We start from the raw sequence: 13,656 nt of genomic DNA, 5'->3' as shown, positions 1-13,656 counted from the left end.
GCAGCTTTTATTATTCAATACGGAAAATGTCAGCTGTAGGCATCATTTTAATGTATCCCATTTAAATAACCTGCTTATGGTTAGAACAGAAGCATGTCCTACGTCCCAAACACAGGTCTCGTGATCTTTCTACTTCAACTTTATGGTGTATGGTCACTTCCCATACCTTCACTATATGACTGCACTCCTCTGATATCTGCAGGTAAACTCCCCCACTGCCAACAATGCCGGGGAAATTTATATATCTAGGCCCGGTTTCATCAACACATGTTAGTACTTAACAAGGTGTTAAATCATTTTAACATACGATTTAAGAAAATTTGCGTTTCATCAACAAATGTTAACATTAACAAATGTTAAACTGCGTATTAAAGTTAACATCAGCCTTTTCCAATGTTAAATGGCTAACATTAGCATTTAGCAACCTGTTCCAAAATGGCTGCTGTGAATCTCGCTTTCGAGGCGGAATTGCTCTATTTAGATCTTTTACAAAACAGTCCTGATCGAAGAAGAGTTCAGCGACGTAATGGCTTTGAAAATTTGACGGATCCGACATTTCTTCATAGATACAGGTTATCGAAAACAGTCGTTGCTAAGGTTGTTGACGAAATTCAAGTGAGGTTAGAATATCCTACGAAGAGAAACTTACCTCTTTCTCCAATGTTGCAGGTACTGATAATATTACGAGTTTTTGCTACTGGTTATTTTCACATAATGGCCGGAGACAATGCTGGAATTTCTAAAGCCACTGTTAACAGAGTTGTTTGTCGTGTGTCTGCAGCCATAGCATCCATGAGAAGGAGGTATATAACATTCCCTTCAGTAGAAGAGCGTCTGTAAATTATCCGCGACTTCTATGAAATAAGCCGTTTTACTGGTGTTTGTTCTACGTGCAATAGATTGCACACATGTAAGAATCCAATCACCTGGAGGCAATTGGGCCGAAATATATCGTAATCGAAAGGGATATTTCTCTGTTAATGTTCAGGTGATTAGTGAGCCTAACCTCCAAATCAGGGATATACTTGCTAGGTAGTCTGGTTCTGCACACGACAATACAATATTTAATAACTCCCATATCGGAGCACAGTTTGAAGTGGGACAATTAACGAAGTGATTTTGTTAGGTGACAGCGGATACCCGCTAAAAGAAAGTATCTGTTTGCCCCATTGAAAACCTCGCGGACTTTTCCCCCGCCTCGTCCTTTTCTTTTATCGTCAAGCCATCTGTGCGCTTGCACTCAATAACTTATATATATATTTACTAACTAATTCAATTAACAACTCTTCTTCGAAGGAGGAAAAATTAGAACTACGATTACGTTTCACTTCACGCGCCATATTTTACAGCTGTGCTCAAACAAAAGCGCATCGGAGCGCGCTGTAAAACAGCATGTTCGTACCACTGCCTCCTTGATTCGCACCAGTTCGCAATACTGGGAGAGTTAACAGTAGATTAGTTAACATTTCACAAGAAAAGTTTGATGAAACGCAAGAAACCTAACAAGATGTTAAATTTCTAACTCCGTATTAACTAACTACTTGTTAGTATATATTTAACATGTGTTGATGAAACCGGGCCCTACAGTATTACAGTATTTGAATTCTGTTATGTGCAAATCAACTGTATTCCATGAACAGGTGCCTGGCTCGTAATATTCCTCTTTTAGTTAAAAGCCACCTTTGTTACACTACTCCACAGCATCCCCCCAACATCTGCAGCTGAAGTTCCACCGCAAAGAGCGCCGACATTTCTAACTCGCCTGTGTTTTGATCAGAGGAAATGCGTACATCATTGACATCATTTTAATTTTATTATGTACAAATAAACTGCATTTAATGAAAATGAATACAAATAACACCAAATTATGTATGAATGGATTACACACAAATGAGGTTTAATTAATATGTTCTCAAGTTATATTTTGCTGGGACCAACAGAAATGTAGCCTATGTATAAAACAGAATTATGCAGAACTGAGCTATGTATGAACTAGTCTCAAGTGTATTCCAGCACAGTTTAAACCAATAAAATTTTTAACAGATCGCAAGCAATTATCTGTAATTAGGCTTAACGATGGTTTTGATGATGTGCCTTCTGAGAATTTTGCCAATCCTATTCATGACAGATGGTATGTATGGCAAGAAAGCCAGACTCAAAGGAAGAGAATCATTGTGACCATGTTTTTTGGCTAAGGATGTAACGTTTAGACAGGATATAGGGTCTAAAGGAGGGGGAATTTTCATTTGTGTCAGGTCAGAGCTAAGCAGTACGTTAAAATGTGTTCTTGATGACTGTGAAATAACTGGGGAGGAGGTAAATAATGCATCCAAAAAAACAAAATATAGTCATTACTGGAGCTTATCGCCTGCCAAAATCAGGTTTAAACACGATCACTCGTCTTTCAGAATTGACGTGTGCAAATATAAGTTACGGGTAAAGAACCATAATTGCAGGGGATCTAAATCTACCCTCAGTAAACAGGGCTGGGTCAACTACTGGGGGCCTATCACAGGAAGCAGTTAACTTATTAGTGTGGATTAATAGCTTTTCCAAAGTCATTACAAAGAACATGTGTAAACGAGCACTCTTAGATGTTTCTCTAGTCAGACCGGATGTCAGTTATACACTGTGATGTAATTCAGGGCATTAGTGACCACAGTGCAGTGGTACTCAATCTCTCTTGGGGAAACTTGTAATACGAGGCATGTGGGAATTTCTAAGACTATTTGTTGCTATGCGAGGTGAGACTCCGTCGGTTTTCAAAACTACCTGAGGTTGTGCTATATTAATTGGTTAAAGGAGAGCATGGGGATGGACAACATTTGGGAGAATTTCAAAACCATTTTAAATAATGGACTGAATAAATTTGTTCCCAAAAGGATAATTAGGGGAAATTCAGATCTGCCGTACTACACCTCGACTATTAGGAAGCTTAAACGTAAGACTAGCAGAGCGTTCAACAGAAAAAATAATAACGATGCATGCAAAGCAGAATATAGACGTTTGGGGAAGCTTTTGCTAACAGAAAAGAAAATGGCTGAAGAGATATCTTGACAATATCCTAAATGAAAATCGGAATTCCTGGAACCCTATTTTTAAAAATACATACAAAGATTGAAGGGAGAGAAAAAGTCAGTTCCTTCTCTTTGTATAGGTGGTGATTTTTTGGGGACAACAGATATAGATAAAACGGAAGCATTAAATAAGCACTACAGAAAGGTTTTTAATCCGGCGGCACTGTTATTCAGGGACAATATTCCGAAAACTAATAATGATTTCCAAATTAAAGCTTCATTATTGCGAAGAAGTCTTTCTAAACTCAGAAGTAAATTTTGTGGGCCAGATTCTATTTCCGCTCGGGGTTGAAGTGATCCTACCATATTTAACAAGAATCTTTCATATATCACTGAATACAAAGGCTCCAGAAGACTGGAAATAGGCCATTACGGTTCCTATTCGCAAAGGGAGTGACAAGAGCGACCTGAATAACCACAGACCGGCAAGTTTGATGTCACTCATATGGAAACAAATGGAGCAATTAATAGTAGATTGAGGTTAAAATGGGACTCTTCTGGGATGATATTTAAGGGGCAGGATGGTTTTAGGGAAGGCTTCTCCTGTGAATGTCAGCTCTGTTCCGTATGCCAAGATATATCGGATAAGCTCGACAGTGTGTCAAGGATTGACGCAATAGTAATTGATTTGCTAAGGCATTCGATCTTGTGCCACATGACATCCTCCTTAACAAGCTAGCGCGTACGGGCATTGACACTCGAGTTGTAAAAGGATACGAGAGCTCTGCAATGGAAGAACTCAGATGGTGTGCGCGGGAGAAACGCTATCTTCTCCAATAAACGTTATGTCTGGTGTGGCTCAGGGTAGCATTATTGGGCCAATTCTTTTCATACTTTTCATGAATGATATGCCTGATTCGATAAAATCTGAAGTGCGCCTCTTTGCCGATGACTGCATCATATACCGGGATATAAAGACAGAGGAGGACGAACTATTGCTTCAGCAGGATTTAGATAAGATTGAAAAATGGGTGCGTGAAAATCGAATGAAAATCCACAGCGGAAAAAGCAAGAAATTGTGCTTCAGTAAAAAGAAAATGACAGGAAAGAGGGATTACGAAATTGGAGGAGAAAGTGTTGTTGAAGTTGATAGTTGTAAGTACTTAGGTGTTACTATTAGAAAATACTTAAACTGGTCAGAGCAAGTGGAAAATGTAGTTAAGATATCCTGGAGATCATTACATTTTATTATACAGAATCACAAGAAAGCTAATTCTGGAGCCAAAAGTAAAGCTTATAAATGCTTGGCAAGACCGATTCTCGAACATAGATCTGCGTGTTGGGATGGTGATGGTGGTGATTATTGTTTTAAGAGGAAGTACAACTAGGCAAATCCATACAGGGTGGGTTTAATAAATTCCCTAGAAAAAAATTTAAAAAAGGGCGATGCGTTTCATAAGTGGGAATAGGAGGAATACCATTAATTGGGAAAGAAGAACTAGAGCTCGCCTGTGCGGTCTTTATAAGAGCTATACGGGAAGGGCTACCTGGAGTAGTATTATGAATAGGTTGGAACCTCCCTCATACTTATCGAGAAATGATCATAAGCATAAAATAAGGGCCAGAAGCCAGCATACAAACGTGGGCAAGTTTTCCTTCGTTAACAGGACCATAAGGGATTGGAATAAATTACCTGCAGCAGTCTTTGATAGATTCCCTTCCGGTATCAAGTTATTTAAGAAGACCATTAGTGCTAGTGTAAAGTGAAAAGTAAAAGTTGTAAATTATGGACACTGAATTTGTGACTTGCTGCTTGGTTTAGATTGTGAAACTAGGAGTGTTTTTCTTGAGGTATTCTCTTTCCAGGGAATTGCTTGTTGTACTAATGTTGTTGGGTAATTACCAATGTTTTTATCTTTACTTTATTATTACTTGTAACGTTAAGCTAGCAGTAAGTTCAACCTATAGTACTGTAAGCCGTAGTGTTAAGTAGTGGAAATACTTAAGTTGTGTGTGATTTCGTATATGATGATGCTGGATTTAGAATGTTATACTAGTAGTAATTCTTATAATATTTTCTCTCCATATATTTTCTTGTTGTACTCTTGTTGTTTGCTTGTTTGTTTGTTTGTTTGTTTGTTTGTTTGTTTTTGTTGTTGTTGTTGTTGGGTAATTATGTTAACTCAATGTTGTACCTTGACCAGGAGAGAAATATGTCTGGTCGCGTATGGTAATGCCACCTACGTACGCTCCACCGTAGTCTCAAATATCTATAAACCACCCAATGTCAAGTGGCCTAGTCAAGTTTTAGATGTGCATCCACACCCAACTGTCTATGTAGGAGACTTGAACAGCCATCATCAGGAGTGAAATTATAGAACCAACGACGACAATGGAGAGGCGCTAATGGGTTGGGTTGAAATCAAGGGCTTTTTCCATGTTTTTGACGCCAAGGATCGAGGTACTTTTAGATCTGCAGCATGGAGATTAGAGTACTGCCCTGACCTATGCTTTGTGTCTAGAAACAAAGACGATAAATCCTTACCAATCATCGGGAAAGTGCTCACAGGCTTTCCTCATAGCCAGCACCGACCAGTCCTCTATGAGCTTGGAATCCAGATTCCTCTAGTTTCAACCACCCCACAACCACGCTGGAACTTCAGTAAAGCTAACTGGTCTGCCTTTACAGAGGACCTCGACAATGTTTTGTGAAAGATACCACCAACAAGTCAAGGATATGAGAGATTCGTGAGAGCTGTGATATCCACAGCAAAAAAGCACATTCCTAGGGGCTTTCATAGAGAGTATATCCCTGGATGGAGTGAGGAAACAGATAATCTTTATCAACAATACATTGATAATGGTGATCACGAAATTGCAGATCAACTTTTAAATAGCTTAGATTCTGCAAGAAGACAAAAGTGGATTTCAAAAGTTGAATCTCTTGACTTTACAAAATCCAGTCGTGAAGCTTGGTCCCTTTTCAGGAAGCTGGCGGATTGAAAACCCATTACATGAATGAATTCGGAAATTCACCCAAACAAAATTGCATCTCACATAGTCACAACATCCAAAAGTAGCAGGGATAAAGTATTCACAAAACGAATAAAGAAGAATCTGAAAATCCTGAAGGACAGTGTCCCAGATATATCAAAGTACTCCAGACCTTTTACTGAGAATGAAATAACTATTGCAATTGCTGATATCAAGCCAGGCAAAGCACCAGGTGTGGATGGTATTCACCCAGAATTTATCACTCATTGTGGGGATAGAGCCAGAGTATGGTTGTCCACCTTCTTCACGAACATCCTACAGAGTGGGCAATTGCCAAAGCTATTCAAACAAACAAAGATCATAGCCATCTTGAAGAAAGGCAAACCCAGCGATAAACCGGAGAGCTATCGACCTATTGCCCTGCTTAGTGTGACATATAAATTACTAGAAAAGCTCCTTCTCAATAGAATTGGCCCAGAGATCCTCGAGAAAATCCCAGTGGAGCAGGCAGGATTCAGACCGAACAGAAGCACTACAGATCAAATAATGTCTCTTCCAACTTTCGTAGAAGCAGGCTATCAGAGAAAGCATAAGACATCAGTGGCTTTTATTGATCTGACAGCAGCCTATGATACAGTCTGGAAGGATAGCCTACTTTTCAAGTTTCTGAAAGTGATACCATGTAAGACGACTGCCCGGCTCTTGAATAATATGCTAAGCCAAAGACTTTTCCAAAGTACATATGGGGAATACGGTGAGCACCAAAAGATCACTAAATAATGGACTTCCTCAGGGTTCTGTTCTTGCTCCAATCTTATTTAGCCTATATATTTCAGACATGCCTGCCACATTTTCAAGAAAATTTGGATATGCTGATGATTGGGCTATTGCTACTAGAGATACAACATTCGAGAAATCCGAGATGACCTTAACGGACGACATAAAAGTGTTGGTACAGTACTTTAAATTGTGAAGACTTACACTTAATGCCAATAAAACAGAAGTATGCTGTTTCCATCTAAACAGCAAGATGGCTAACAAACAGGTGTACATTGGAAATCAGTTATTGAGACATAATAGATTCCCTAAATACCTAGGAGTTACCTTAGATAGAACACTCTCCTTTAGACAACACCTTTGTAACGTCCAATCCAAAGTAAGAACTCGCAACATCATAATCCAAAATATATGTGGTACAACTTGGGGTTCGACAGCAACTTTACTCCGATGCACCGCTTTGGGACTTGTGTTCTCGGCTGCTGAGTACTGCGCTCCTGTTTGGCTGAATAGCCCTCACACCAACCTCATAGATACGCAGCTCAACACCACGATGCGTCTCGTCACTGGCACAATAAGGTCTACACCCACATATTGTCTACCTATTCTCAGCCATATCTCCCCACCAGATCTTCAACGTAAAAACGCTCTCCTCAGGGAATTTAAGAAATTAATAAATAATCTCCAATTACCAATACATGATGACATCGCCGATGTTCATCTGAATCGTCTAAGGTCCCGAAATCCACCAATAAGAACTGCAATAGAACTGAAGAATACCAACTTCAATATTACTATGGAATGGCAGGGAAGACAAGATACAAGGCCTGAGTCAACTTTGCCACACATAGGATCGTCACTACCACCTGGATTTGAGCTTCCTCGGAAAACCTGGTCTACTCTTAACAGGATACGATTGGGTCATTGGTAACTGCGCAGATTTCCACTACAAGTGGAAAAGAATTCCTACACCTAACTGCGACTGTGGTGCCTCTAAGCAGACCATCCTGCACATTATCAGCGAATGTCCAAAAAGAAAGTAGAGTGACTTTGCTCATGCACTTCCAGAGACAGCTATATAAATAACCTGGATATAAATACATAGTTTGTTCTTCAAAATCATTGTGTGTTGTATCTGTAAAGCCAGACGGTAAATAAATAAATAAACAAATAAATAAATAAATAAATAAATAAATAAATAAATAAATAAATAAGTTAACTTTATTATTACATTACTGTAAGTGACCATTGCCACTGGGATATTTCCCATTTGCAATGTATTTGTTAATAATAATTTTAAAAAAATAATAACTTTTCATCAATCTGTTTCATTGAATAGCCATTGCTCAGGAATGTTGTTCTTAGGAATTAAAGTTCACCTTTAACTAATCCTCCTCACGAACCTCCCTTGCTTAGCTGATAAGGGTATTAAGCACAGCACATTTCTGGCAAGGATATCTTCATGGATCCTTTCACCAAAAGCGTCATACAAGACTTGCTAACACAAGACGAAAAAGCCCCGGGTCAGTAGATGGGCTGAAGGCCATTCAAAATTCAGAATACAGACCAGGTTACATTTCTCATCCAACAGAATTTGAAACCATGTTCATCCTGCTGTTAATCCTAAATGTTAGTAAATTGTTTGAGGATTTTTGAATGTGTCACCAGAAATGCGATGGGAAATCACATGGTTATCTTCAAAGATGGTGTGAACATGTGTTAGATAAGATGCTTTGCAGTTTAGTAAGGTTTTCTTGCTATCAAAGAGGTTTTGTCTCTTCTTCAGGAACACACAAACACACTACTGTTTAAAGGCTGCTTCAGAATGGCTAAGACAAAGAAACAGGACTGTTGTGATACATTCTTAGATGTAAGGAAAGCCTTCAACTCCGTAGGTCATGAGCACATTAGCAGGACAAGGACACTGCACTTTTAAGTACCGATCAGGAAGCGACATTCTTGAGTATTCTTGGGATTTTATCGTTGGCGCGGCGGCTGTAACTCAATCCGAGTGTATATAACTTCTTCCTGCAAGCACTGAGCAGTTCAACTCAGTTTGTGGATGTGTTTGCGACGACTAAACAGACCAATCCTGGCATAAAACATACATACACACAAATCACACTGAATGGATGCAGGAGGGTGGGGTTGTAATTGATGGAGTTTTCTTGCTTGTCGCTTGGCCTACTGATGTCTACGGTGTTCTCTTTCAAACAAGTTGACAGGAAGTACTCAAGTTTTTTGATATCACGGGGATAGTGTCCAAGTTTCAGAGCCATACACCAGCGTGGAAATGACAACAGCTTTGTACACCACGAGTTTGGTTTGCACTTTTAAGTCGTTATTCATGAAGACTCTGTGCATTAACCGTCCAAATGCTGCATGAGCAACGTCTTGTTCGCAAGTACACCATTTAGACAACTTGCTTTCAAGATATGAAAAGTGACCAACCTGTTCCAGTGTTGTGTCTAAGATGGAGATACTGAACTAAGGAACAGTTAATCCTGGGGAAGGTTGTGCAAGTACCTTCATTTTTTTTGCATTAATGCAAGACCAAAGCGATCACATGCAGTTTTAAAGCAGTTGACTGGCTGTTGTAGTTCTGCAGGTGTTAGAGCAGGAGATGCGGTGTCATCGGCATTCTGCAGTTCTGTCAACCAGGTAACCAGAGTACGTCTTTGTGAGCGAAGTCTTGCCAGACTGAAAAGGCCTCCATCAAAATGAAATTTAATCTCCATGCTAAATTGTTTGCAGATGATTCATGCAGCATGGCAGCCAAGTACAGTGCAAAGAGTGTAGGAGCAAGCACATAGCCTTCTTTCAATCCATGAGTGATTGGGAACGAATCCGATACTGAGTTACCATGAAGAACCTGTCATGCCATCATGAAGAGCTTGAACCAATTCCACATAACGTTCAGGACATCCAAAATGTATCAATACTTTCCACATAGCAGATCATGGTACTGAATCAAAGGCTTTTTCCAGATCATAGGAAACTAAATACAGAGGCTGCTGTTGCTCTGCATTTTTCCTGGAGTTGTCTAGCCTCTGGAGGTTCGGAAATCACATTGAGACTCAGGCAAAATCCTCTCTCAGAGCAGGTTTAATAGAATCCTTGCAAGAACTTTACCTGCAATTGACAAAAGCGATATACCACGGTAGTTCCCACATACTCTATGATTGCCTTTCTTGAAGATAGTGATGATGGTAGCATTCTTCAAGGCATACTTCTCGAGTTTCCCAAATCAAGAGGATGAGTGTGGAAAGTCTACAGTAGTCTTCAAGGGTATATCTCCATTTTGTATCACTTCCAGAGGGAGGTTATCAGGACCAGGAGCCTTTCTTGGTTTTAGCTCATTGAGTGCTTTGGTGAAGTTTATGAATGTGGGTGGAAGTGCCATCCATGGTTGTTGGGGCTGCTGATGGATATTATGAAGAAAGTCCTCAGCAACACTGAGACACGATTTAGAAGCACACAGAAATGTTCCTTCCAACACTCTAAAATGTCTCCATTATCAGTTAAAATAATGGAGTTGTCAGCTGTCTTCTATGACCCCGATGAAGATTGGACCATATATCTTCTTTATGCCAGCATAGAAGTTTTACAGGTCACAGGCATCAGATAGTCTTTGCAGTTCAGCTTTATGTTGCCACCAGCGATTCTTGATTTCCTTAATTTGTGCCTGACATTTTCCTTTAAGTTCCAAGAAATGTGATTTCTTCACACTGGAGGTCGGATCTTTAAGACAGGATACATAAAGTACAACGTGTGATAAAGCTCACGCCAATAGTAACAAAAAGATTTTAATGTGTATTCCAACAAATCATTTTAAGATATTCAACAACTTTAATAGATTGTAAATGTATTTATACATGACTAACTTGTGACATTGTATTTCAAATATTAGAACAATGTTTTAAAGTTCCAAACACAATAAACAGTTACATTGTTTTAATAAGACAACGTAATTTATAAAGTTTTATATTCAAGAGAATTTTAATAGTTATTATGGTTAAGTTTGTTAATAGTAAACAAAAAGAGTAAGTTATAGAATAATGTTACCGGTTTTAACCTTATTAAGAATGTGTTTAGCCGAAGATGTTCAGGATTTGAACGAAACATGTCCTATGTTTTTAATAATTTAGCAATAAAAAAAAGGATGAGATCCTAATTTTATAATTGCTTTTAATGTATTGAATAGGTGGAAATCAAAGTTTTATTGTTCTCCTTTAACAGACTTTCAATACGGAAAAATGAGGATAGTCTCTTGCAAAGTCATAATGCTTTCGCTGAAAGCGGTTGGAGTTATCTGATAATCATTCACCAATGTGGTCTTCACAGCGAATCCAACACCATGAATGCGGTGTTCTCCCTCAGTTTTTCCCTTCCAGAAGATTTTGTAACCTGTAAGTTTACCTTCGCTGGACAGTCTGGTTTCGCTTAAGGCAGCAATATCAGTGTTCATTTGTCCAAGCTCATGGGTGACAAGTGCTGTTCTTCTCTCAGGTCTGTTATTGTCTTTCAAATTAAGTAGGGTTTGAACATCCCAGGTTTCTATCATCAAAGTTTTGGTAATCAAAGTTTTTCGACCGCATAAGGGGGGGACCCGCTGGGTGCGGCCTCCCAGCCGGCTGAGAATGACTACCTATATTTAGCCCACATTTTCTAGGCCCTGCCCCGTTTAGGGTGGGCAGCGGTGATCCTAAATAGGCCTGCCCAAACACGGATGCAGGGCCGAACTCCTGAGTAGTCATGGGGTCTCAGAAAGACGACCATCACACATCTTCTGTCAAAGCGCAGGTCCGAAATAGAAGCTTCCAGTTTCACCCGAAAACCTGCCTCCACCATCCTTATCCCATCACCGTTGGACTTGAGTTGAAGGGCGTGACAGCAGGGAAAAGTGCCACAAGCAGGATTTTGTTTAAGGTGAATTGCAGCCTGCAAGGAAGTGACCCCACACACTATGATCTCGGAACTATACCCTGCGGCACAAATGAAATGCAACATGCAGGTTCCAGTACCACGACTGCAATGGACTGCCGCAGACTAACTAAAATTGAGTTGCATCTTCACAGCCAGTCTGTCTGGCATGACCTCATCCTCCTCCAGGACCGATTATAACTACAAAAAAGGAGGTTCCTCCGTCCGTTTTGCCATTGGGCGAAAGACACAGATGATGGGTTCCAGTGTACACTGAGGAAACCATCACCCCACCCAAAGGGGCTCATCCGCCCGAAGCCGCTGGCCCCTATGGGGGGTCGAGTTATTTACCGCCGCTCGACACTCTGCATTAGCAGTTTTTACAGCTGGTTGCCAAGCCAGCTAACCTCCCTCCTATATATTTGTATAAACTAAAAACGTGTGTATTTTGAGATTTTATGTTAAGAGGTTAAAAATACTTAAACTGCATCTATCTTACAATTTATAAAAATTCATAAAAACCCACTTGCAACAACAAGGGGTCACTAATCATGAGATGTGAACAGTAATATCTTTTGTGTACCCTGTGTATTCTTAAACAGAATGGACTGTTCACTTGCTAAGCTATTCCAGCGTTACCAACTATCTAGAAACACGACAAGTAAATTACTATGATGTCATCTTCATCATTTCTATCTTAAGTAACATTGTACATCTTGAAATTTTTATGATTTTTTTGAGATTCCTTCATTATTTCAATTTGAAACGCTTGCAGCAGTGATTGATGAGATAGAAATATGAAGAATAACTCACAGTGAACTGATCCCTTATAGAGCTCTGCAACTGATGCAACAGGGTTCTGGACACAGAAGGGCGCTCAATTCCACAAGCAGTGCAATAGCCATCAAGACGGCTTGAGGAGATGGTACAGTACTTCATTTCTGTGTGACTCTCGCCTAATTTCTTAAACAGGTCTGCTGTTTTTGTAAAATATTCCCGAGCTTTTACATAATCCTCTCGGAAAAAACTGTAGCTACCTAGATCGTACAGAACCTGAAAAAAATAAAAATTAGTTATAAATCAGTAACAATGTGAAGATTTTAAAATGGCACTGCAGCACAAGTAAAAATGTTATACCAAGACATGAAGAGCTGTGGTCAAAAGGGAAGGAACTAGGTCTGGATGGCTTGAGACAAGAAGTGGACAGTGCAAGAGGAAGGCTGTTCATCCCTACTGCTCTTTATAAGCATTATGAATCAAATAATCACGATAGTCATGAAGAAAGACACACAAATGCATTCGAGTTTGCAGATGATGTCACATCATCATTTAAGAAAAGGCTAGGAAAACAACAGATACGGAATCTGTCACCTGGGCGACTGCCCTAAATGCAGATCAGTAGCGACTGATTGACAAGCAGTGAGAAAGAAGATAAGGTACAACAACAACAACTAAACTGGTGGAAAAGGGAAATTCAACAAGTTTGGATGTAAAATGAGTCGAACAGTATGCTTGGAGATGAGTAAAGCAAGCAAAGCAGTCAAGCTGAAATTAGGAAAGCATAAAATCAAAATGTTTCAGCACTTCAAAGTTGATAAATTTGACCATAATGGTCGTTTATTCCTCTACTGACTTGTTCTATCGATTGACAACAGAGTTATGTATGGAATTAGCATTGGTGTTAAAGCAGCTGCAACCTTATACAGTTCTGTTTTGCAACTATTATGGGACAGAAGCTTTACTAGAAAAGCAAAAGTGTCACTTTAAAAGACCTACTAGCTACCAATTCTGACCTATGGACTGGAAGCTGCAACCTTGACCAATAAGGATAATGGTTGATTAGAAGCAATAAAGTTCCTTGGATCCAGCATGAGAAGATCAGAAGGGACAAGGTAAGGAAGGAATAAGCCCACCTCTAACTATGGCTACAACAGCTATTTTAGAA

General features: G+C 39.5%; 1 protein-coding gene across 1 annotated transcript in view; it reads right to left on the bottom strand.

Moving 5' to 3' along the window:
• The window catches only part of IntS8 (integrator complex subunit 8), a 275,398-nt gene that overhangs the window by 176,002 nt on the left and 85,740 nt on the right, over positions 1-13,656 (bottom strand). The window contains exon 5 of the mRNA XM_067136226.2: positions 12,525-12,764. Coding sequence (XP_066992327.2) covers positions 12,525-12,764 — 240 coding nt within the window. The remainder of the gene's footprint in view (positions 1-12,524; positions 12,765-13,656) is intronic.

The sequence above is a fragment of the Anabrus simplex genome, chromosome 1 (genome assembly GCF_040414725.1).
Source record: "Anabrus simplex isolate iqAnaSimp1 chromosome 1, ASM4041472v1, whole genome shotgun sequence".
Classification (NCBI taxonomy): domain Eukaryota; kingdom Metazoa; phylum Arthropoda; class Insecta; order Orthoptera; family Tettigoniidae; genus Anabrus; species Anabrus simplex.
This window is presented reverse-complemented; position numbering and strand designations above follow the sequence as displayed.